Source organism: Argentina silus (genome assembly GCF_951799395.1).
Source record: "Argentina silus genome assembly, chromosome: 10".
In the NCBI taxonomy this organism is placed as follows: domain Eukaryota; kingdom Metazoa; phylum Chordata; class Actinopteri; order Argentiniformes; family Argentinidae; genus Argentina; species Argentina silus.
The window spans coordinates 7,540,871-7,566,748 of NC_139664.1; the positions used below are offsets into that span (position 1 = coordinate 7,540,871).

General features: G+C 45.8%; 2 protein-coding genes across 5 annotated transcripts in view; one reads left to right on the top strand and one right to left on the bottom strand.

Moving 5' to 3' along the window:
• The first annotated feature begins 866 nt into the window (after positions 1 to 866).
• flot1b (flotillin 1b) lies at positions 867 to 9,474 on the top strand. The gene is given in 14 exon segments (XM_083679697.1): positions 867 to 955; positions 2,216 to 2,277; positions 2,955 to 3,030; positions 3,311 to 3,401; positions 4,093 to 4,236; positions 4,482 to 4,601; positions 4,789 to 4,884; positions 5,004 to 5,129; positions 5,132 to 5,158; positions 5,610 to 5,791; positions 6,021 to 6,066; positions 6,660 to 6,797; positions 7,231 to 7,395; positions 7,512 to 9,474. Coding segments are annotated over 13 exon segments (1,281 nt in total). The 5' UTR covers positions 867 to 955; positions 2,216 to 2,234; the 3' UTR covers positions 7,539 to 9,474.
• A 151-nt stretch (positions 9,475 to 9,625) lies between these two features.
• Positions 9,626 to 25,878, bottom strand: part of ddr1 (discoidin domain receptor tyrosine kinase 1) — a 31,978-nt gene continuing 15,725 nt past the window's right edge. The window contains exons 5-20 of one of the 4 annotated variants that reach the window (XM_083678804.1): positions 25,838 to 25,878; positions 25,136 to 25,283; positions 23,730 to 23,832; positions 22,651 to 22,837; positions 20,042 to 20,291; positions 19,715 to 19,858; positions 18,839 to 18,892; positions 17,276 to 17,439; positions 16,886 to 17,093; positions 15,602 to 15,679; positions 14,626 to 14,921; positions 14,356 to 14,483; positions 13,906 to 14,103; positions 13,363 to 13,630; positions 13,040 to 13,189; positions 9,626 to 12,753 (exon numbers count right to left, since the gene is read on the bottom strand). The exon at positions 25,838 to 25,878 is cut by the window's right edge and continues 112 nt beyond it. In XM_083678804.1, coding sequence (XP_083534930.1) covers positions 12,613 to 12,753; positions 13,040 to 13,189; positions 13,363 to 13,630; positions 13,906 to 14,103; positions 14,356 to 14,483; positions 14,626 to 14,921; positions 15,602 to 15,679; positions 16,886 to 17,093; positions 17,276 to 17,439; positions 18,839 to 18,892; positions 19,715 to 19,858; positions 20,042 to 20,291; positions 22,651 to 22,837; positions 23,730 to 23,832; positions 25,136 to 25,283; positions 25,838 to 25,878 — 2,558 coding nt within the window. In that variant the 3' untranslated portion in view covers positions 9,626 to 12,612. Of the gene's footprint in view, positions 12,754 to 13,039; positions 13,190 to 13,362; positions 13,631 to 13,905; positions 14,104 to 14,355; positions 14,484 to 14,625; positions 14,922 to 15,601; positions 15,722 to 16,885; positions 17,094 to 17,275; positions 17,440 to 18,838; positions 18,893 to 19,714; positions 19,859 to 20,041; positions 20,292 to 22,650; positions 22,838 to 23,729; positions 23,833 to 25,135; positions 25,284 to 25,837 lie in introns of all 4 variants that reach the window. The other 3 variants (XM_083678803.1, XM_083678805.1, XM_083678806.1) reach the window with 3 other exon arrangements.

Below are 25,878 nucleotides of genomic sequence, written 5' to 3' on the forward strand. Positions count from 1 at the left end.
TAGTGGTCTGGGCATGGCTATCTCCAGCCCCCGCTGTTGTAGATCGGGATTGGCTCAGAAGAAGTTCCTCTCAAGGTTTCTTCCTCCTAGGGAGTTTCTTTTTCTTTGCTGGCTTGCTTTTTGGGGGTGTATGGTTCGGTGTTAGTTCATATTGTTTGTATTGGATTTATTATATTATATTGTTTAGTATTTGTCTTGTTATAAAGCATTTTGAGACAATTGTCTTGTAAAAAGTGCTATACAAATAGATTTCATTTCATTTGATTAGAAGTGACTCAGCCTATTATCAATGGATCCAGTGGCCAGGGGAGGGTCATGAGTGAGGCAAGGGGGATCAGTCCATAATTGACTATGCGTGAGAAAAGAACGGTACAACATTTGAGATGCCATTTTCAGGGTCTTTTTGCCTATGTTCTGCACAGGCAAAAAGACCCTGAAATTGGCATCTCAAATGTTGTACCGTTCTTGTAATATCAATGAATAGGCACTTGTGTGTCTATGAATTTGACTAATTCAAGGCAACACACACACACACACGCACACGCACACACACACGCACACACACACACACACACACACACACACACACACACACACACACAGGGATGACTGTGCCCATACTTCACACGTCCAAGTGTCAGAGGCATAGAAGAATGCAAAGGCATCATCTGCTAATTGATGATGGCATGGCAACTAGTGAAAGCCATGGTTTTCCAGTGGTTCGCATTAATATTAAAAAAATAATAATAGAAAATTAACATTGAAATATTTAACCACTAGAGAGCGACATATAGCGAGAAATTATGTCCCGTATGGGCGTGGTCAATGTATTCTCTCCATTCAAGTTGACATTTTTGCCATTCCAGTAACAAGGCTCCAGCCTTCCAGTAAATCGGAGAACGTTATAAACACTCGGGAGTCAGCACATATTCAGGACTCAGAGAAGTAAGGACTGGTAAGATTACAGAAATAAGACGAAGATGCATTGTCAATCATTTGTTTTCTCTTGCAACATAGCTAATGTAAACATGGGATTTTTCCATAAATCGTGTGTGCGGTTTTCAAATAGCAAGTTGGCTAGCATGCTAATTAGTTAGCTAGCTAGCTATTACGTGGTATACGAATCGAGCAAAATCTTAGAGAAACCATTCAACTTCATAGATATGAAGTGGGATAGGAGATGGTGGCACATTTCGTCTAGCTTTTGTCTAGCTTTCGTCGAACTACCAACTCACAGCCTACCATTAATATTTTGGAGAACGCCGTAAGAGTCTTAGCTAGCTTAGCTACCGTAATTAAGTGGGGCGGGGGTAACTCAATCGGACGTCAAGTCCAATGACAGTTGAATTCCGCAAGGGCGGGGGTCTTCATCCAATGGGGGCGGGGGGGGGCAAAAATAGTAGGGCTGGGCTGTTGGAGGGTTGGTTTTGCGTGATTGGCATGAACATCTGTCAATTGAGGCAGACAAGTGCCAAATTGAGTTGAGACACTACTTCATAATGAAGCCTATATTTAAACACATTTTCAATTTTAGCTCAAGATCTCAATAATACTATGTTTAAACTTGAGATCGAATCTTCTCTTGCTCCTTACTATTTGTAACCAATATCCAGTAGAAATATGAGATGTCCTAAAGAAGTAGATCAACCAAAACTAAACCAATATAATTGACTATCCACAAACAAAACACCTATTTTTTGCATGTACAAGCGGAAAATGTGTGCCAAAGTCTGTAAACAAATCCACAGACGTAATGTGATCCACAAATGAAGATTCAACAACAGTTATAACTCAAACATGTTGTATTGAAATGATTGTATATCTACACAATGCAGTGCTTTTATTTATAACTTTGGAAAGATGTTTGTCACTGCTTTTTGTTTTTATTCACACATTGTGGTGTTTGTTTGCAAATGTCAGAGCATTTACTCCCAAATCTTTTTAGATATTTACAAATCATTTTGCATTTATTTAAATGTTTTTTTACAAATCAAGAGCTTTGTGGATGGTAAACTATACTTGTGCTTTGTGTTTTTTGTTTATCGATTATGGCACACATTTGTGAGTTGTATTCCTTTTTGTTTACAATAATATTCAGTCAATATTCAATCTGTCTCCATATAGATAGTTCTTTATATCTGAACTAACTTACTAGATGTTACAGAGGATTGTAAATTGTCATCAATATGATCCTCACTGAAATATTTGTTTACAGCTCTTAGGCCAAAAGCAAGATGTTCTACACTTGTGGTCCCAATGAAGCCATGGTTGTGTCCGGTAAGATATTTTATTATTCAAGTCTAGCCTAGTAGCCTGTGTCTCCATGTTTAGGCCTAGTCTTTCTAGAACAATCATCACTGTACTTAATTTGACACAGCAATGCAGTCAAGAAGTTTAGAAACCTACAATAACCCCAGGTTGAGAAATCTTACCCCAATCCAACTCCTCAATATTGTCATGATTCACATTCACTTTAATTTGGGTTGTAATATGTTATAACCTGTATGATGACGCTGTTGAGTTTATAGCGATTGTTTACAGTTACAGCAATGGCCTAAAGTCTCTAAACATCATGTAGGCTCATGATTGACATCAGAGTTGCTCAATGGAATCACATGATGACAGGTGAAAAGGTCAAAGTGTGTGTAGTAAACCTGGAATTTTTGGGTCCAGTGCAATCAGCTCTCAATCTTGTTTTAATTTCACAATAGTGTCTGTCAGTCCCGTAGAATGTGCTATTCCATGTAATGTCTTACTATCTGAATTGTGGTGTTCTGAGATGCAAAGTAAACATATTGGCTAAGAGACAGTAATGTAATCTATAATCCAAAGAGTGTAATCTCATTACTCTCATCTATGTAGAAGTAACTCATGGCATTCAAACACACAGGCCTACAGAGTCATACTGAATGACTTCTCTGATTGTGCCCCATTTTTCTTCTCTTTCCCTCCAGGCTTTGGCCGTTCCCCTCCATTAATGATTGCAGGAGGAAGAGTGTTTGTCTTACCATGTATTCAAAAGATCCAGAGGTATGTCGCCTATCTCTCCCCCACTCTCCTTTCTTCATCAATACTGACTTGACTGGAACATATCAGGCTGCCTGCCCTTTAAGCTTGTGATGTAACACAACCTTTGTTATTTGGAGCCTCTGTAGTAATTCCCACTGACTCACTTTTTCCTACTTCTGTCTATCCTACTTAACTACTTTCTATCTCTGGTCCTCTCTCTCCTCTCTCTCTCTCTCTCTCTCTCTCTCTCTCTCTCTCCCTCTCTCTCGCTCTCTCTCTCTCCTCTCTTTCTCTCTCTCAGGATCACACTGAACACCCTGACTCTGAATGTGAAGAGTGATAAGGTGTACACCCGCCATGGAGTGCCCATCTCTGTCACAGGCATCGCCCAGGTATGCACCAAACCATATTTACTATCTACATCCACACTATTTCAATCCAGCCTATGCAGTGTTGTTGCCTGGAGGAAGAAGAGTGTGATGTGGCGTTTGTGGTGGAAGTCTAGGATTTACCACTCTGTACTTCAGCTCTTCGGAGGTAAGAATCAAGAAACAAGTCCTGAGTAGCCACAATATCTGAGTCCGGTATTTATTGCTTGCAAACAAGAGACAAGAGCGTAACAGCAGCCCAGCGTAGATCCGGGGGTCTGTTCAGCACAAGTCTAAAGAGGCGATTATCAGGGTTGTCTTTTATACAGTTTAAACATAATGGTAGGCGCCGCCAAGGCTATCGGCTGATGGGTTTGTGCTTACGTGAGAGAAGGCGGGAGAGAATGAACAATGGGGAGACTTTCTTACTGATCAATCGGCGTTCAACATTTCACACCTATCTGTAAGATACGTCTGTCCCCCCATTACTGCTCTCCCTCACCACTCCCTCCGAAACCACCGCTGTTCATAAGGTAAATTATACAGTGCTTCTCAGAACAATGGCTATAGAACTTTAGAGGTGTGGCAAGAGAAAATATAATCACAGTATTTACACAAGTTGTATCAGTCATATGAAAGTGTATAACCTGAAAACAGTTCTATCGATGTATTTTCCATAACACGTTTCACCCCCTCGCCGTCCTCCCACCCGTAGGTGAAGATCCAGGGCCAGAACAAGGAGATGCTGGCCACTGCCTGCCAGATGTTCATGGGCAAGTCTGAGGCTGAGATCGCCACGATCGCCCTGGAGACACTGGAGGGCCACCAGAGGGCCATAATCGCCCATCTGACTGTGGAGGTGTGTACACACCCACACACACCTCTCCCAGAGATGCCTGTCATTTTAACCGTACATAAAGGCATGCATTCCCTAAATGTGTGGGTGTAGGATAAGCCATAACTTGCCCTTATCCTGACATACTCAGCACATGCCTATACCACACCCAGGGGATTTATCTTCATTATGCAGCACTGACAGATTCTATCTTATTAAGCTGGGTAGTTATGTTGTGTCTTCTCCTCCCTGTGTGGCGCCCCCTGTAGGAGATCTACCAGGACCGTAAGAAGTTCTCTGAACAGGTGTTTAAGGTGGCATCATCTGACCTGGTCAACATGGGCATCGGTGTGGTCAGCTACACGCTCAAGGACGTTCACGATGACCAGGTACACTCCCTATCTCTGGCCAGTCAGTGCTGTCCTCCCTCCTCTTTCTCATACATTCATGTATGTTCAGTGTTATTTACAGTAAATTTAAACCAAGTCTCTGTCTGTCTGTCTGTCTGTCTGTCTGTCTCTCTCTCTCTCTCTCTCTCTCTCTCTCTCTCTCTCTCTCTCTCTCTCTCTCTCTCAGGACTATCTCCACTCCCTGGGTAAAGCTAGGACAGCTCAAGTGCAGAAGGATGCCAGGATTGGAGAGGCTCAGTACAAACGAGACGCAGTAATCAGGGTAAAAGCCTCTCTCTGTTTATCACTGTCTCTCTCTTTGGCCGTCTGCCAAAACCACCAGACCTTCACTGAAATGTTGAGAATAATGTCTCTGTCCCCCCTCTCCCCTTGCCTCTGTAGGAGGCCCATGCGATGCAGGAGAAGGTGTCAGCCCAGTATGTGAATGAGATTGAGATGGCCAAAGCCCAGAGGGACTACGAGCTGAAGAAGGCCAGCTATGACTACGAGGTCAACACCAAGAAGGCCCCGAGTCAGAGATGGCCTATCAGCTTCAGGTACTGGACATGACATCAGCACGTCATCATCTCCCTGAGACACACCGGTGGTGAATTCCTAATGACTTTTTGTAACGTCACATGATCAAAGGGGACGCAAACTTGATAACCAAAATAGAGGCACTCATTTATCGCGGTGCCTTCTTGTTGTGTGTAGCTAGCTACATAGCTAGCTCACGTTCGCTAGCTGTTTGTGTCGCAGAGATGCACAACTCGCAAACAGTACTACTGACACATGGAGAGGAAAAAAAGTGCTGCTGTGTATGGTAGAGGAATTTATTTGTGGAGATTTTAATTGAAAGCCTGGGTGGGTGGGATTTTTGCAAACACACACCTTGGCCAAAACAAGGCCAGTCCTCCTGTTTCGCATCAATTGTACCTTAATTGGTTATGGGAGCGGCCAGAAACCCGACACCCACTGTAATCTAACCCTCCTTCCCTCTCCTGCCAGGTGGCCAAGACCAAGCAGCGTATTGAGGAGGAGACAATGCAGGTGAAGGTGGTGGAGCGCGCCCAGCAGATCATGCTGCAGGAGCAGGAGATCACCCGCAAGGAGAAGGAGCTGGAGGCCAAGGTGAAGAAGCCCGCTGAGGCTGAGAGATACCGCCTGGAGAAGCTGGCCGAGGCTGAACGGTGAGGACATGTTGTCTGTTGAGATGTTCTGATGCGGCTGAATATGGAGTACCGATACTCTTGTCTGAACTGTTTCATAGTAAAACTGGAGTTCTGGTGTTCCACACAACTGCTCAACTAAACCCAACCTCTCTCTCTCTCTCTCTCTCTCTCTCTCTCTCTCTCTCTCTCTCTCTCTCTCTCTCTCTCTAACTATTTATCTCCTTCATTGTCTCTTTCTTTTTCACAGTCTGCAGCTCATCATGGAAGCAGAGGCTGAGGCAGAGTCCATCAGAGTGAGTTCAACAGTGCTGCTTTTCTGTCTTCTCCACCTCCTCTCTTCTCTCTCCCACACTCCTTTCCTTCCTTTGTCTCTCTCTTTCTTTCTCCTCCCTGCCGTTTCTCCACTTCACACCGTTTTCTATTTCTCCTCGTTTCACTTCTGTTATCTGTCTGTTCAGCCCCTAGAATAGGCGGGTATTTCTCTATACATGCCTCCTTGCTTCTCCCCTCTGTCTCCCCCTCCCTCCCCCTCCCTCCCCCTCTCTATGTTCATTAGATGAATGTGTTCTCCTGTTCTGGTGAAGTAGCCTGTTGTTATAAGTACTTCCTCCCTCGTCATTCATGTTGGATATGCTTTGTCACCCTGTTATTCCCTTGAATGTATTATTTGTCTGCAGTCCTAACAAAATACCTCAATTTCCTGCCTTTTTCTCTCTCTCTCTCTCTCTCTCTCTCTCTCTCTCTCTCTCTCTCTCTCTCTGCATACGCTCCTTCCCAATCCCTCCCTCCTGTCTGAGAGAGGAGATGCATTAGTAATGTATTTACAGTCAGTATACTTATATGGAAAGCTATTCTCTTACTTTGATGTGGTTTTTTCTGTGTGTAGATGAAGGGGGATGCGGAGGCCTTTGCTCTGGAGGCTAAGGGCAGGGCCGAGGCTGAGCAGATGACCAAGAAGGCAGAAGCCTTTAAGCAGTACAAGGAGGGCGCAATGGTGGACATGCTGCTGGAGAAACTGCCACTGGTCAGTTTCAAATCAAATCAGTCCCAAGTTTATTTATCATATGCACAGGATACACAACCTAAATGGTATAATGACATTCTTTACTACAAGCTACCTCTCAACAGTGCAGTGAAATATAACAAAGAAAGTAAAAGGAAGTACACAATAGGCAATAAGTGATAAGGTGCAATAAAGTACTATGTCAATATCCAATAACAAGTCAATAATAAGTAGCCATGGTTCTACTGGGATACTGGGACGAGGATGAATGGGAAATTACATAGAGGGAAAATATGGATGTCTAGACTTCAACAAGTTGATGTATACAGTCGATAGATGGATGAATACATTTAGACTTTGTGCTGTAAGAGACGATGTCAGCCTACGGTCCTATTGCTCTTTGGTGGTTTGGTGTTCCATCTCCTAAACCACTGTTTGCCCCCTTGTCCTGTAGATGGCAGAGGAGATCAGCAAGCCCCTTTCCAATGCCAAGAAGATTACCATGATTTCCAGCGGTGGGGCAGAGGTGGGCGCGGCCAAGCTGACAGGAGAGGTGCTGGACGTCATGGTCAGGCTACCTGCCGCTGTGGAGAAACTCACTGGAATCAACATCTCACAGGTGTGTTGGTGTGTGCATGTGTCTGTGTCTCTCTTTCTTTGGTGTGTTTGTCTGCCTGCCTGTCTGTCTGTAATATTTGTCTGCACATACCAACATTCTTGTCCCTCCCTCTACAGGTGACAGGATCCACACGCATGGGTTGAGAAGGGAGCCGAGAAACAGGCGAGGCGTCAATGACCTGGAGCTCGATTATCGCCCCCTAGTGCCTATAACCACTATCACTACTTCTCAGAATGTAGTCCTGTCCTTCTGCATGCCAGTGATCGTAATGTACCGTCTATCTTTCTTAGGGCTGTCCCAATAGTCTAAAGTGGCCTCCTCTACTTGTTCTGCTGCACTGATATGAAAACACAGGATTGGTGTTTATTGTAAGGTAGATGCTGTTACCTGCCCATATCTACATCAAAGTCAATGCAGATGAAGTAAAGGAGCCAGATGGTCTAGCCAGATGCAGCCTCCGTAGTAGTCGTGTTCGTCTCCTCCCTACCGTTTTGTACTCTCTCTTCCAATATCTAGTGTTTTGTTTTTTTTAAATAATTACTCCTGCTTTACTCTGGGTCCATAAACTGTTCATAACAGTTCCTGTTACGTAGTGTTACTTTTAGATGTTGTTTTTCATTTCATTGGGATGTGATTGTGGTTCAAGAGGAACTATGATTTTCTTCTCAGTGCCTTTTATTGTTCATAGGAAGCCATGACACATCCGCTCTTTGGTTAGATGAATATCAGCTGACTGATCACTTTCAACACTGGCTGTGGTAACATAATAGTCTGTATAGTTATAATTGGCTTGCAATGTTTTATTTTCACAAAAGAAGGATATCTTTTGAAGTTCTTAGAGCCTTCATATATCCTGGTCTTTTATATATCCTAGCTTTATGTAGACCTACCGTGAAACATTCTAATTGTAGATGTTATGTTCTTATAATCTCTAGACCCTAATTAATGACCTGGACTCTAACAAATCATTTATTTTCATTCTTAAATGGCTAGTGCCTTGTGGTTGAAGGATGACAAAAATGCAATCCATACACACCAGTGCACGACTTTCTGACCCACACTCATTGTGGATTCATTTACCGTTCTGCTGAGGATGTCTGCTGAGGAGGTTCTGTAAAGTGAAAGAAAGAAAGTTGGTGGTCGCAGTCTGGGGTTTTTCTGCTGAGAGCAATGAGAAAATGTTCATATGACAGAGTGAAGAGTTGGCTTTGACTTTGCTGCATTGTCTCTGAAGTGTCTGTTCCTATATAGGTCAGGTGCACCATACAGATGTGTACTTGGTGCTTGAATGACTTCCTGCTTGAGGTTAAGGTAATGTTGATTGTATGAATAGTAATGCATGAAATGTTCCATAAAGTCGTATTGTTCTGGTGGTGTGTATACAGGGAGCGCCTAGACAAATAGAATAGAATTATATATTATTTTATTTTATTTCCCTTCATATCTGTATCCTATCATTAAAATAGACTGACAGCCTCTGTTTTCCTGATTGTCCAAGTTGTGCTGATCACAGCCCTATGTAATGCTGTTGTAGTAGGTTGTTGTTGTTGTTGTTGTTGTTGTTGTCATAAACACTTGTTGTGGTCAGGGTACATTCTATACCTCTGCTCAGGATTCCAGGAGCTTTTCTTTTCCTGAACAACAATATTCCAAAGTTCCCCGGCTGCTTTTTATGCATTTTCTTACCAACAAGTGCCTGGCTAACCTATCAACCTAAAGGCTAACTCTCTGAAATTTGTTAAGTTAGACATTAACGTTACTTCCCTGCCTGTTGTGACATGTATTAAGCCTGTAGCTTTGGCTTTACAGGTTACCATGGAAAGCCAAACATTAGCTTTTCCTCTTTTGTTCACCTGAATCATGATCATGGGTATTGTTTGTAAACATTTTATCTACCATTTTAGAAAATGTATCTCTCACTATGACCGTAATTGTCCAAGCTTTGTTAACTTGCCAAAATTATGCTTGCCTTACACATAGAGTAAATGTATACAAGTGCACTGAGTTTATGAATATTAGAAACAGATTTGGATATAAATGTTATGGTCAAATTACATGAAAACAATAATAAATTTCCTAACTCAATCCCTTTGACCTCCAATGTTTCTTTACTGAGTGTCCAGATGTATGGTACTGTGTTGTGTGTGTGTGTGTGTGTGTGTGCTAGAACAGTTTGATGTAAGACTGGAGTTTCACATAAAATAGTACAAAGTAGAATGTTCTTCCTTGCTTTATTTGAAAAGATTAACTTTATTAAAACATCTAAAAAAATAGATGACACGATGAATTACAATGGCATCAAGGTAGCAAGCTTCTACAAAGGAACAAAATAGAGACCCCAAATGTAACGAAGAAATTCCATATATTAGTGAACAAAATTAAATTCTGTCCTTAAAATATGTACACATCATTAGGTTTAGCTACGAAGACAAAGGACGAAAATCACTGACAACAAGGAGTGTCTAAGTACATACAGTATATATATATATATATATTTATAAAAATATGGGTTTAGTTGACCTACAGTACAGTGTATCAAAAAAAATCTAATTGAGAAGCACATACTGTATTCAAATGGCACAACCATTCACACTCATTCAGTCAGTAAACAAGGATTACTTGATACTGTCATCTTGATCAAATCAGACAGACATACAGTTCTGTACAATCATCATCAGTACGGCAGATAGACTCCACCATGGTCAGCTTGTTATGTCTATGGGATAATGAAGAGGTTACTGACACACAAGGACAAAAGGCAAAGCACTTTCTCTGCAGCGCCACCAGGAGAGTTCTTCACTACTTAGACGACATTTCCACATTAGTTTGTGTCAGTTGTCTCCTCCTGGTTATCGAGCACAGGCACAGTTAGGAGTTTTTGGATGTGTTCTGCCTTTCCTCATAATAATGCAGAGGTTCCCTAAACTGGTATTTCCTCGAGAACTGTTTTTGACAAGGCGGTATAAATCACCAAAAAAAGACATTGACCGCTTTTTGGCATCTGACCCCTAAGTTTGAGATGCCATGGATTCATGCACCTTTGTCATAAAGGGTGAATCCAACGCATGGCATGTTGAAATGATAAGAAATGTTTACACCTGTGAGGTCAGCGACGCCCTGTTGGAGTGCTGGATTCCAACGCCACTGGGAGACCGACTGTTACCCTGTTAGAAAGCTTTCAAATAAAGCATCCTTTCTTTCTCCCCTGCCTTGAAGTAACCACTGATCTCAAATGATTTGTTCGGTGAAAGCAGCGCTTCCAAGACATCGCTTTCAACGATCCAGTCATGTCAGAACAGTGATTACATCAAGGAAGAAGCGAATGAGGGATGTCTATATTAACAGTATTGAATCCTAGCCCAGGGTATAGGTTTTAAAGTGCAGCTGGTAGTGGCCATTTACATTGATCTCTCCATCTCAACCACAGCCAGACACAGTGCCTCTGTAACTGGTAGAAAATATCACAAGAGCGTGCTCACACATGGACAAGACATAATCATTTACATATCAGGCCCTCCCCTCCCCTTCTGTCTCTTCTTGTCGTCCTTGCGGCTGATCTCACATCCATTCCACAATGTCTGGTCTCCATCAATCATCCCCATCATCTGAGCTATAGAGGGGGCAGATGAGGCAGTGTTGTCTCTCAGTTGGCGTGGGCCACTTTTCCAGTTTCCATCTGAGGTCCTCCATCTTATTCTCCTTGGCGGTAGCAGTGAGAGGACCCTCGACTTGCCTTCTCAGTTTGGTGAGGATCATCACTTTACACTAGGCAGCTCTCTCTGGCTGTAGAGTCTAATAAGATAGAGGAGACTGAGAGGCACCCGGACCATGTGTGGTCTGGTCTGGCACAACATGGCTGCTGTGCTGTGGTGGATCCCAGACTGACAAGAGACAAAACCACACACACACACACACACACACACACACACACACACACACACACACACACACACACACACACACACACACACACACACACACACACACACACACACACACACACACACACACACACACACGACCCTCATAGTCCACATGTGTGGATCAGCTGTGTGGAAGGAGACCCAGTGATCAGCAGGGGTGGTGGGCGGAGTGCTGACAATGTTGAGAGCGCAGCATTGTGGGCCAGGGGAGCAGAATATGAGGGGGGCAAGACATTGTCGCAACACCCTGGTCTGGAGGTCAGACTACCAGCCCTGTCTGTATAAAGGGGTTTCAGACTGATGAAGTAGCACCATGTCTTGGGTCTACCACATTCCTGTGTCTGAGATACTTTAGACTGGAACAGAGGGGCTGGAGCTGGGAGTAAGAGCCGGGGTATATATATACTGGGAATATACTGGGAAACATAGCGGGGTTTACTGGGGTATACTGGTACATACGAAGAAAACAAACCTGTGTGCAGTGTCATCTCTGGAGAGATGTGTGTGTGTTATGCTGAGCGTACCGTAGTGAGATAGAAATGTCTACAGTACGAAACCAACCTTCACCAGGAACCCTGACATGACTTTACAAAATACCAAAACAATTAGCAGAATATCAACGTAGCTACTGGATGCATTACTTATCACTTAACACATTAAGTTGAGTTTATGATCAAATGAAATCTATTTAACTAAGATCACATTTCCAACTATAATGATTAACTTTAAAAACAGATTACTATTGCATGAATCTTCTTTGATAAATGTCAATCAGCGTTACTGTCAGTTAGCTTCATCTACTGTTTATCATCAAGCATTTACTCTAAATCCCATCACAAACCAAACTAAAGCTTGGCTTTCTTATGTGTAAGTGTAGCAGACCATTGACAGCCCATTAAAGCACTATGCAGATACAAACCCACCACCAACCATTGTAGTTACATTCATATGAAATGTAGGACTGGCATCTACTTAGGGGGTAAAGGGGGGGGGGGGGGGGGGTTGTTAGGTTTGGGGGGCGGGGTCTGTCGTAGGTACGAAAACCGAACCAGCGGTATCTCAGCCCCATCCGCCCGAGAAATACAAAATATACAAGCAAGTAACCCACTCACCCCTGTCCTCTCCCTCCATCACACACCTCCCTCCTCTATACCTCCACCTCCACACTCATCCCTCATTCATTTCAGCCATCTCTCCATCTATCTGTGATAGGGAGGAACGAAAGTAAGAGAAGTCACTCCTTTGTGTATCCATCCTTCCATCTTTCTCTCCTTTTCTCTCTCTCTCTCTCGCTCTACACCATGTTCATGGCATCCTCTGTGAGGAAGGAGTGAATGTGGGCGAAGGAGGGGCGGAGTTTGCAGTCTCGGTTCCAGCAGCTCAGCATGAGCTCGTACAGACCCTGAGGACACACAGCTGGGCGACTCAGATATACCTGAGAGAGATGGAGAGGGGGAGGGGGAGGGGGAGGGAGAGAGAGGGGGGGGAGGGGGAGGGAGAGAGAGAAAGAGAAAGAGAGACAGGGTTAAAATAATGGATCTACACACTCACACGTGTGCATACTGTATCTTTGAGTGTGTATAGATTTGAGTGTCTGAGAGTGAGTGAGAGAGTGTGTGAGTGTGTGAGTGTGTGTGTGTGTGTGTGTGTGTGTGTGTGTGTGTGTGTGTGTGTGTGTGTCAGTGTTGTGACACGTCGTTAAATGTTATCTTTGGGCATACCTGTCTGCCGTGGTCCCTGAAGAACTCTCCTGCGTTGTCTATGACCTGCTCATCAGTCAGGTTGGAGTATGGCTGCTCCTGACACACACTCAGCATCTCCCACAGAGTCACCCCAAATGCCCACACGTCACTGGCTGTGGTGAACTTCCCCTGGGAGACACAGACACACACACACACACACACACACACACACACACACACACACACATAAACATAACATTTATCGTCAGTTTCAGGAATATAACACAGTCAAATCACCATTACACACACTCGTAACATTTCTCCATTTTCCTCTCCATCTCATTTCCTCTCCTCCATCTCACCATCAGTATGCATTCCCAGGCCATCCAGCGTATGGGCAGCACGGCCCTGCCCTGGATCCTGTAGTAGTCTCCGGCATACAGGTTCCTGCTCATCCCAAAGTCGGCTATCTTGATGGGGCGCTCCCCGCCCCGCTCCGCCCCGCTCTCGCCCTTCTCACCCCCCACCAGGCAGTTACGGGTGGCCAGGTCACGATGGACAAAGTTCAGGGACGCCAGGAACTTCATCCCAGACGCAATCTGACTGGCCATGGAGATCAGAGCCGGGTAACTGAAAGATAGAGGGAGGGAGGGAGAGAGAGAGAGAGAGAGAGAGAGAGAGAGAGAGAGAGAGAGAGAGAGAGAGAGAGAGAGAGAGAGAGAGAGAGGGATGTATGAAAGGATGAAAGGAGAGAGGAGGAAATGAAGAGCATACATTAGTTAAGGCACTGAAAAGATTGCTCAAACTCCTGTATTTCATGTGTGCATGTGTGTGTATGTCTGTGTGTGTGTGTGTGTGTGTGTGTGCTCGGCAAGCATGTGTGAGTTGGTGTGTGTGTGTGTTACCTGATGGTGGGGGTGTTGTGTGTGGGGCCAGTCTTGTCCAGCAGGGCTCTGTGGGAGACGTACTGGTTGAGGTCTCCACACTCCATATACTCTGTGACCATGCAGAGAGGATCACTGCTCACACACACTCCCAGCAGACGTATGATGTTGGGGTCCTTCAGACGAGACAGGATCTTCACCTCCTTCAGAAAGTCATTCCTGGGAGGGAGATGGGGGGGTGGGTGAAATATAGAGGAAAAAGTGGAAAAGAGGGTGAGCAAAAGAGGAAAAATTAGACAGGGAGTGAGAGTGAGAGAGAGATATTATGAGCTGAAGATGAGAAGTGTGAAATAAATATCCTGCTTCATGACTCCCAAAAAAATGTCTGCAGCAAAAAAATAAGTTAAAGGCAAAGTGGTAGCAGTGACATAGTAAAAGCAGTAAAATAACTCAAAACACAGTAAGATTGACCTGGCATTCTTGGAGGCGTCAGGGCGCAGTATCTTGACTGCCACCAGCAGAGGGCGTCCTTTCCTCACATTGAAGGGGAACTCCAGGTTAGGCAGGTCCTGAGGGCTCTCGATCTCACATAAGTGTACCTGAGAGTAGTCAACATCAAAAACAGGAACTATAAACATAAGCCATACACCCCAACACACACATGCACGCACACACACACACACACACACACCACAGACACACAGACACACACACACACACACACACTCCACTCCTTCTTACCTCTCCAAACTGTCCCTCCCCCAGCTTCTCTTTGAAGACCAGGCACTGGCGAGGAAGCTCTGGCAGAGGGGTGCAGTCTGCTGCCCCGGGGCTGGGCACTGTCAGGGCGGGCACCGCATACGTGTTGTTGCCACTGACGCCCTGTAGGCTCACAATGTCTGCCTCGGCGTAGTGGGGCACGCTGGGGGGAGACACAGGGGGAGAGAGGGCCGGGTAGGGAGGGGCTCCGGGGTAGGGGGGAGGCTCCTCCTGATTAGGGGGTATGCCCTTCTCCAGGTCCATGTCCATGGCACAGGCTGGGGGGAGGAGGGGGAGAGATAGAGGTGGAGAGGTAGAGGAAAGAGGTTGGGAGAGGTAGGGTCATGTCATATTACCATCCTCTTGGTAAAGAAATTGCTCTAAGGTTGTGTTTTGAGGGGAGAGGGGTGAAAAAACTCAAACCACTGTCTTTTTTAACTTTCTGAGACAAATGACTATTAGAATGAGTGAGTGAGTGAGTGATTGATTGAGTGATTAAATGAATGAATGAGGGACAGACAGGGGTTGTAATTATACACATGCACAGACTGCCCTGACCGTACACCCCTGTAAGGCTATGGACTACTCGTCTACATATTACACAAGTGTTGTTCCAAAGGGTGGTTGATTGAAGGGTAGTTTGGTATTATAACCAGGGCCAAGCAGAAAATCTGCCTCTAGACACATTTAGCTGTTCATGTTTTGGAGAAATATTTGGTTTTATTTTAGCTAACTCCACAGGTATTTCACATTTCCATTGGTTTCTGGAGACTTAAAGAAATGTTGCCTCCGTAGCAGAATCCACTTGGCCCCAGTTATAATTGTACCTCCAGTGTATCGAGGCTGTATGTTTGTACAGTGTCTACTACATGGCCCATTGTAATGGTAATGTGGGTCCAGCTCTGGGAACAGTAGAGGGTGTATCCTGGCTGTGTTCCCCCAGTCAGAGAGCTCTTACCCTGGGGCACATTGAGGCACTTTTCCTGAGCCTGAGAGGTGCTGGGGACGGCCAGGGGCCACAAGCCTTGTCTCTGATCTGACAGGAGTAGGTGATAGGCTGGGTTGTTTAACAGCAAGGCTAGGAGGACACATACATGTAATACACATACACAAACACATACACACACACACACACAACAAGGCACGATACACACACAACAAGGCACACATGACACGATTCACACAACATGTCACAAACAACATGAAGCAACAAGACAATACACACAACACAACAACAACAACAACAACACAACAACACAACCATTAGCAGAACACACAGTTAGCATCTCTGTTACAGTACAAGGGGAGGGGAGGCATTCATTGGCGTGGGGAGAACAGAACCATACATACAGCATAGCAAGGAAACAGGCAAGGTTAACACAACTCAGGCAGTGGTCCAACATAACCACAGGGGCAGAAAGTACAACAAACACTGAAGGGAATAATGTTTCTGTTATTCTGTTATTCCTCAGGATAATGTGACACTTGTTAAAAACTCACACAGACGGCTGGTAAAGACAACATGCCGACCTCCCGCAGGGCTGCGCAACTACAGGAATGCTCGCTCTCTCTTTCTTTCCTTCTCCTTCTTTCTTTTCCTTCCCCTCAGTAAGAACAATAGGTCTATTGTGGCCTGTGTGTGTGTGTGTGTGTGTGAGTCTATCTGCAGGCTCTGTGCCTGGCGGTGTGTTATACATGTTTTGAGATTCAGAATTTATGGTCTTCATCTTCCTTTTGTTTCACTGTGCACCACATTTCTCTCCCCTCTCCTTTTCTTCACATAATGACTTTGCTTATTGATAGAACAAACAGGCGAAACCCAGAGGTTGCAAACACATTGGACCAAACACAAAACTAAGCAATAACAAATTAACCACAGTCATCCTCGTACTGCTTGTGGAGACTGGAGTTCGACATTTTCCAGGATTTTATTATTTTACACAACACATTCTTACTGCAACTTCATGGCTTTCATGTCTTTGCGTCAATGTGGTTGACCATGGGTCTGTTTGTCTTTCTGTTTCTCCCTTTCTCAGTCTCCATACCATTCACTCTGGGTGTTTGCGAACCAACCATATCTGACCTGACTGACCATAGCTGACCATCACTAACCATGTCTGACCATCACTAACCTTGTGTGACCATTGCTGACCATCACTAACCATGTCTGACCATAACTGACCATCACTAACCATGTCTGACCATAACTGGCCGTGGCAGACCATGTGTGACCATGTCTTACCAGTGCTGTCTCGGGGGTCCCTGGGTCTGAGCAGGGCGCTGGGCTCCTGGTACTCAGCGTCTCCCACCCTGTCGCGGTCGCGCTCATCAGGGAAGGTGTGTATGCGCTGGTAACGGCTGGAGTAGCTGTGTGTGTTGTTGATGACCACGTTGTCAGATGGGACAGACAGATGGACACGCAGCTCGTCACTGGACAGACTGCTCTGGGCCTGAGGAGGGGAAAGGAAGAGTGTTAAAAGACAAACACACACGCACACATGCGCACACACACACACACACACACACACACACACACACACACACACACACACACACACACACACACACACACACACACACACACACACACACACACACACACACACACACAGTCTCTCATTTTGACTCTCACCTTGCCCAGTATCTTTTTCCAGTACTGCCTCCACAGAATGACAGCGATGACAGCCAATAGCAGTAGGATGATTCCCACCAGGCAGCCAATCAGGATGGCTGTGTTACTGCTGTCGTCCTTGGCCACTGGAAGGCCCGCCCTTGGGGTTAGGGCAAAATCGACCCCTAGGGAAAGCAAAGATGTGATAAATAAATGGCTGGTATAAATGCATTCAGTATGTGTGTGTGTCACACACGGTTTGAATGCAAAATATGTGGAGAGTAATGTTTGTAATGAGTGTGTACGTGCTACAGTGCACATAACTTTGAGTATAAATCCATGTGTGGGTGTGTTTGTCTTTGCTATGAGCATGTGTGTGTGCGTTAATGTGCTGTTCAGTCTGTGTATTAGCACTGTCTGCACAGTCACAGAGGGCACTGGGAACGCATCTGTGGGTGTCACACCCACATATTTTCATCAGGCTTATGGACTGTCTGATGTGTGTGTGCGTGTGTGTACAGTGTGCATGCTCTCATGCTATAGAGCTCCTCTAAGCCCCCTGGTCTTGATGACAGAATGTGTACATTGTGTGTTTTGTTCCAAACAACCTTGCATGAGAGCAGGCCTGTTTAAAATGGAGATGTGGTACAATACTACTACAAGTACTTTACCCAGCCCCTCTCTGGGTCCAATATAAATCAAATGTGCTGTTTGATTTAAATAAAAGATAAAAGAGATTCTTCAGTATGGTTTGAGGTCAAATTTGCCCCATAATCATATCAATAAAATCTGTCTTAATGGAATGAGTGCTGGGGTTGGAACATAAAACAGCATAGCTAACTAGACTCCTGGACAATGAGAGACAAACAACACACACACACACACACACACACACACACACACACACACACACACACACACACACACACACACACACACACACACACACACACACACACAGTTTATGAGTTCAGCTCAAACATGGAGTCTGACAGGCAGCAGAGCTCAACAAAGTGGTGTAATAAGTTTGAGATCTGGTATTCTCCCTTTCTTTCTTTCTCTCTCCCTCTCCCTCCCTCTCCCTCTCTCTCTCCCTCTCTCTCTCTCGCTCTCTCTCTCCAATGACATGCACTTAGCTCACCAAGCAAGCACATTCATACACAACCACCCGACCTCAGCTCATAAAGAAGACAAAACACTAAACACACACCACAGAAACCCACTTCCGAGTTCTAAGGAGACCAGTTATTGTCTTGTGTTCCGTAGTTCCACAGAGGGTTGACAGAGCATGCAGTTAGAGCAATACCGCAGAGTGTTGTTGTTGTTGTTGTTGTTGTTGTTGTTGTTGTTGTTGTTTAGAACTGCAATGTTAGTGTTGGTGTTAGCCTGAGGCAGTCTCTCATGACCCGTGGGTATTTGCTTATCGCAAAATCCTCCTGTTCTCCTCCCTTCTTCCCTCCCTCCCTCCCTCCTCTTCTCTCCTTCTACACCGTGAGCTTAGGGCAGTGGCGATATCATTCAAAGAGGATGTACTGTAGCTTCCCTCCCTCCTTGCATCCCCCTCTTTCTGTCTTTCTCTCTCACCTGACAGTGTGTCGTTACCCGTGCTGTCCGTCATGGAGTTGTTGGTGGGGGGTTCTGGAGAAGCGAGGGATGGGAGGGAGAGATCAGAGAGAGAGAGAGAGAGAGAGGGGGGGGGGGATGGGATGGGATGGGTAAAAGGAGAAGAAGGGATGATGATAATGAGGGTGCAGGAGGAGAGAACATGGATTGCCTAGCATGATCCTGACTGGGCTGTGTTTTTCCATACACCTACATATGTCGCCATTTTGAAAAGCATTATATCCAGACGTGTCTTCTTCTGTCTGTAAGCTCCTTGATGAAGGCTTCAATGCCAAATTGCATTGATCTGTCATAGAACATCCATTTATGGAGAAGCTGAATATCTCTGGGCCTGAATATCTGTGGACCTATGAAACCTGTTCGACAGCCACCCTGAGACCCTGTAGTGAAGAGGACTGGTGGGAAGGTTGGACTGAGGCCAGGGCTTTGGGGCAGCGTGATAGAGGAGGCTAGTCAAACGTGTCTCTCTTTTGGCATGACATATTTTTGGCACTGCTTCATACGCAGGCTTAGAACATACTGTAGTCATGCACACACACACACACACACACACACACACACACACACACACACACACACACTCACACACCACACACACACACACACACACACACACACCACACAAGAGGAGAGGAGCACAGAGGGAGAGGGGATAGAGGGATAACAGGGGAAGAGGGGGGTGACTTGGGGAAGGGTATTTGGGGCTAGGGAAAGAGAGAGAAGACTAACGGGAGAGGGGTACAAGGAGGAGAGAGGGATGAGGGGAGGGGGGGCAAGGAGGGGAAAAGAGGAGGAGGAGAGCAAGGTGGGGTGGGGGGTGGGGGGGGGGTGACTCACCAGAGGGGCTGCTGGTGGAGTTGGAGGAGTTGAGGGTGGGGCTGGAGGAGGTGTGGAAGACAGGAGGAGGAGGAGGAGTGGAGGAGGGGACCGGAGGAGCAGGAGGAACAGAGTATGTCTCAGTAGTGTCCTCCCCATATGGCTCTGAGAGAGAGAGAGAGAGAGAGAGAGAGAGAGGGAGAGAGAGAGAGAGGTATTCCACAATGATTATGCTGAAAAAAATACCACATACCCACAGACATCATAAAGTAAAAATACTGACCATATGATTTGATTGACTTTTTAACATAATGCTGTATCCACCAGAGAGAGAATTGATCAACCTACCGGAGTAGAAGGAGATCTCGCTGATGAGCAGCCAGCGGTCTGCGAAGGCAAACTTGCAGCGGAGGATCTGGGCAGGGCGCCCCCCCAGGGGGAGGGAGATGGGCCGCGAGGAGGGGTCCTTCAGGTCGTCCAGGGGCACGGCCAGGGTGAGGGGCGGGGTGGACCAGGGGCGCAACAGGCTAGATTTAAACTGGCACTCCACCTTACTGAACACCCGCACGCCCTGGGTGTGACGGTTGTTACTGTGTATCTGGGAGGAGAGAGAGAGAGAGGAGAGAACAGGCAGAGGGAGAGTGAGTCAGATAGAGTACTTCACTTATGGTAATTTTTGCAGTGAAAACATATGACACAGGACAACGTTTGATTATTTGGGTGAACTATCCCTTATAAAAGGTGGCGAGGTTTAGGGAGGGGTTCGATTAAAACATGAAATTAAAAACAGGTTTAAATCCTGTTGAGGCTTAATAGCTTTGGCACAATGATGTGCTGGGCAGAAATACAAACAAGAGGGACGTGCTGAGAGAGAAGACAGGAGGGGAAAGAGAGGAGAGAAGAAAATGAGAGCAAGGGAGAAGAGGGAAATTAGTGGAGGGAAAGAGGAGGGAAAGAGGATTTTATATTGTAGAATACGTTTTACTGCTAATGAGCAATACAGCAGGATACGTAGGAAAAAGACTACAATAAAAGTCTATTTAATATATGGGGTGTCATTGCTGGCTGGTGAGGGAAACCGAGAGAGGGAGGAAAGAAGGGTGTTTTAACGAGCAGAAGAGAGATCAAAACTGTAGATGTGATCTAGAGGGAGAACAGGGAGATGGAGGGATGGAAAGAGAGGGGAGGGGGGAGGGAGGGGGAAGTGGTCACTCTGCAGGGGGAAGGAGGCCTGGTGTAAAGACTGCACTGACAGGTTAGTCATTAAGTCATTGCTGTAGGTCCAACCTCTCTTAACTGAATCCAACATCCACACACACACATCCACACACATACAGGGGGAACAGCTGCTCCTCCAGACACAGAGGTTAACATCAGTCAAAGTTTATTGGTCATATGCACAGGATACAGATGTAAATCATACAATGAAATGCTTATTTTGCCAGCTTCAAGAATAAAAATACAATTCAGTCGGGACACTTAGGTTGGTTGAATATGTTTAATGAAAAATGGTGGTACATTAGGTTTGGCGTAATGGTAAGTCAACAAAGCCTGGGTAATATGGTCCTCCTTACGGGAGAACAGAGCTGGCCTGTACAAGGTTAGAGAACATACACTATGTTATGTTTACTTCTCTTTCTCCCTATTTATGTGTACTCCAGGACTGGCTAACAAATGCTTGTGTTTTTGTTCCAGCTTCTTTACTGACAGTATCTTTAGACACCATCAATAACAGCATCAACTAAATGACTAAAACATAAATGCAAAACATATTTCCCCTAAACAACTGAACTGCTACAGGCCAGGCTAAAGAACAGAACTCCCACAGGGTCAGTAGATTAGATCAGAACCACAGAGTAACGGGTCACAGAACACATTCGCCTCAAGTGAGACACGATTTAGAGCCAGGTTAGAGGCCCCGTCCCTTTAAGGGAGCACAGGCCTTCTGAGAGCCAGGTTCAGGTCCCGACACTACACGTATTTATTTGACCTCTGTGATATATCTGTTACAAGGCAGGCCAGCATCGGAGTGTGTCAGCTGAGATTAGTGTGGGAAACGTATATTGGGGAAAGTAAAAGCAGGTTAAGCTGAGGGAAAACATTAGGAACAGGATTGGGAAACGACCAGGGGAACTATTTGAAAAGCACTCGGAAAACAATTCAAATGTGTCAGGAAAAGAAAAGCTTCAGAAAGCAATAGAAAGCTTTGCACAGCTTAGGGAGAGAATCCCGAGAGAGCTGAGAAAACTTGAGAGAGAGCTGAGAAAAAGAGTGTTAAGGATTTTGTATTGGGCGGACACACACACACACACACACACACACACACACACACGCCTACTATATGAGAAACACACTAAAAACAGATTACTCATTGGTTGCATGAAGACTGGGAATTCAAAGTGGTCAATATGTGCTTCCAGTGGGACGATCCCATACCCACCCCAAACCGACATTCCGAGACCATTGCAGTAATGGAGACGACAGGGACATCATTTAAACTTGCTTCATATCTCACATCTGTCCACATAGCAAAACCATTGCTCCATAGACAAATCATAACCACAAACAGTAACCACAGAGACACAAAAAAAAGACGGTGGCACCCAATGATCCCACAACTGACAAACAAGCTCAATGATTAACAACAGCAAAAAACTAATTGAATAGTGGGACAGTCATTTCAAGACAATGAGCTACTGGTTAGCCACATGGTGATTGGTGGATGACACAGGGATGAGACCTCACTTATTGTATTCATCATGCCTTGGGAAACACTGGTCAACAGTTTTATGTTGCAGTTCACTTAGAGGTATAACACAATGAACTAAGTGGACTGTGTGAGCTGGGGATTTTTGGCGGACTTGAACGCATAGACACAGAGTCACACACACACACACACACACACGCACACACACACACTCACACGCACACACACACACACACACACACTTTCTTACCTGCATGGTGTGGAAGGTGCGTGTCTTCTCGAACTCAAACTCGATGTCCACGCTGCCCTGCCCCAGCGCCTCCCTGCTCCAGCCCAGGTAGTCATATCCAGGCCACACCCTCAGCTCCTTTGTCTCTGTGAAGTCATCTCCTCCTAATACACCATCACATAGCTGACCCAGTCCTCCAAACTGCACCCTGGACACACACACACACACACACACACACACACACACACACACACACACACACACACACACACACACACACACACACGCATCAATACACACACGTGGAGAGACACACACTCGCTCCCTGCAATACGCTACTGTACATGTACGCTACTGTACTGTACACAAGCACACACACATAGCTACACATACTTTACAGAAGGGTCACCAACTGGGTCTACTATACATCGTCTATCACACACACACACACACACACACACACACACACACACACGTACACATCTGCTGTGGCTACGTCTGGGTTGCGTCAAACCCGTTAGGTCACCGGTTATAAAAACATTTCAGCCCCATTAAAACGACATATGTGAGTATCTCCCCCCCCCCCCAACCCTCCTCCTCCTCCCCAGTCCCCTTACCCCCTCCCTAGACCATACAGTCCGGAAACAGAACACAACTCCTTCAGCAAATAAAGTCCAGTCACAAGTCATGTTCTAATCATGCCATTCTTATTCGATTAGGTGGACAGAAAAAATAAACGTAGTGGAGTGGAGCTGTTCGTTCTGGGAGAGTTGGCTGAAGAGAGAGGCCTTGTTCAGTGCTAACAGATGTGATGCACAGAGCAGCAGCACCGTGGGGATGAGATTGAGCAAACCGTGCTATTAAGTCAGTGGTTACAAAACCTTCCTTCCTAAAGCGGTTGGTGATTTTATGGAACCAATTGTAACCAAATCCATGTCCTTAGCTTGTGGCTACAACACGCTCTCCCAAGTTCTTCGAAGGATAATTGACGGCCCAAGAGTCTACTACTACTAGGGTCTAGAGTTGTTTTTAAGATTTTCAGACCTGGTCATTGTTTTAAAGAGAGTGTGGAAGAGAGAGGGGGGGGGGGGGCTGCTTACCCTGCCTCTGTGCTTCCGTCATAGGTGGAGTCGTTCAGGTAGACAGGAGAGCCAGACAGGTGCATGACGTGCCCCACTGGAGCTGTGTACGCCTTCAGGCCATCTGAGAAAGAGAAAGGGGGGGGGGGGGGGTTGGCGACATAGAGGTCTACATCTTGCAGTATGCTTTCTCTCCTATTCTGTTTATGCAACCAATATTTGTGAGAGGGAAAAACTCCCCCTCTAACACAATTTAGATAACCTTTCGCTTGGGGCTATTTAGTTAGCTACATGTTAGCTACACGTTGGCTAAGCCTATGTTGTAATCTCAACATCGAACTGCGATCGTGCTCCAGCAGAGAGGGCCACAGCTGGGCTTTAAACCATTAAACAAACCAGGAGGAACACACACGCTAACCCCTCTCTCCAGCTCCACACACCATTAGGCTGTGAAACCCAACACCCCCCCGGCCGAGAGTGGCTGATCACACTGTTCTCTCAGCACAGAGGTGACGTCATTGACAGGAACTAGCCCCCTTGGCTCTGATCTCCATAATAAACATAGGTTTTAATGTTTAGGTTTTGGTCAAATTGGGATTTGGTGACATTGTGTGTATGTGCATGTGCGTGTGTGTGTGCCTGCGTGCGTGCATGCCTGCATGCATATGTGTATGTGTTAGGGGTTGGTATGTAGGCTGATCCTATTGGGTCTTGCATAATAAACATACCACATAACATACTGATAATATATATATACATAAAATGTGATGATAAATGGAATGTGTGTAATCAGTAGGTTTCTGTAGAGCCTGCATATTGTAGTGCTTATGGCTGGAGGAGGTAAACATCAGTATAGTTAATTTCCCAGGAAGATTGCCTATCCCCAGACACAGACAATGAGCCTAGGCATTAAGCCACAGTGCTATGGGTGATTTACAGTCAGCTATTGTGTGAGGGGAGAGTGGAGGTGAGCCCCCCTGAAGGCTGTGTTAGACAGTGGTGCTTTGTGAGCTGGAGCAACGCTGTTTATTATCCACTGTGGCTTCTCTCATCTGCCTGCTAAAACCAGGCAGTAAATTATCAATGATGGCGCACACACACTGAATTTACACAACACACATGCGCACGCGCACGCGCGCACACACACACACACACACACACACACACACACACACATCAAACACATCAAACAGACAGTAAATCTAAATCTAAGGTGATGTTGAACTCAGTTACCATCCCCTCAGGTGTCTGAAGCACATTGCTTTGAGGTGTATGATATCTGTGATGTGTTCTGATCTTCCAAGGTCTTCCATATAGGTCTACATATGATGTGCACCCTCAGCACACACACACACACACACACACACACACACACACACAGACGCACGCACGCACACACACACACACACACACACACACACACTCACCGTTCCACAGACAGCCATAGAGCTCCACTCTGAGACAGACACTCATGACTCGATCAGCTAGTGGGTAGAACCGGACCCATCTGGCCACAATAGCTGGACCCAGGTCCTTCAGAACCACGTCATAGGTGTTCTCATTCCCCGACACCACCTGACAAGAGAGAGAGAGTGTGAGTGAGTGAGAGAGAGAGTGTGAGTGAGTGAGAGAGAGAGTGTGAGTGAGTGAGAGAGAGAGTGTGAGTGAGAGAGAGAGAGGGTGTGAGTGAGTGAGAGAGAGAGTGTGAGTGAGTGAGAGAGAGAGTGTGAGTGAGTGAGAGAGAGAGAGTGTGAGTGAGTGAGAGAGAGAGTGTGAGTGAGTGAGAGAGAGAGTGTGAGTGAGAGAGAGAGAGGGTGTGAGTGAGTGAGAGAGAGAGTGTGAGTGAGTGAGAGAGAGTGTGTGAGTGAGTGAGAGAGAGAGTGTGAGTGAGTGAGAGAGAGAGTGTGAGTGAGAAAGCGCGCCCGAGAGAGAAAGGGACGGAGAGTGAGTGAGTGTGAGTGAATATATGTGAGTGAGAGAGAGGGAGAGGGCGAGAAGGAGAGCAAGACGGAGAGAGAGGGAGAGAAAGAGAGGGAGAGAAAGAGAGATGAGCTAAAGGGAGAGAGAGAGAGAGAGACAGAATGGGAAGAGTAAACGGGTAAAAAAGGGTGAGTCATCTCCTCCCTCACCTCCTGCCCCCAGCGGTCCTTCCATGTGATCCACTGGCGTC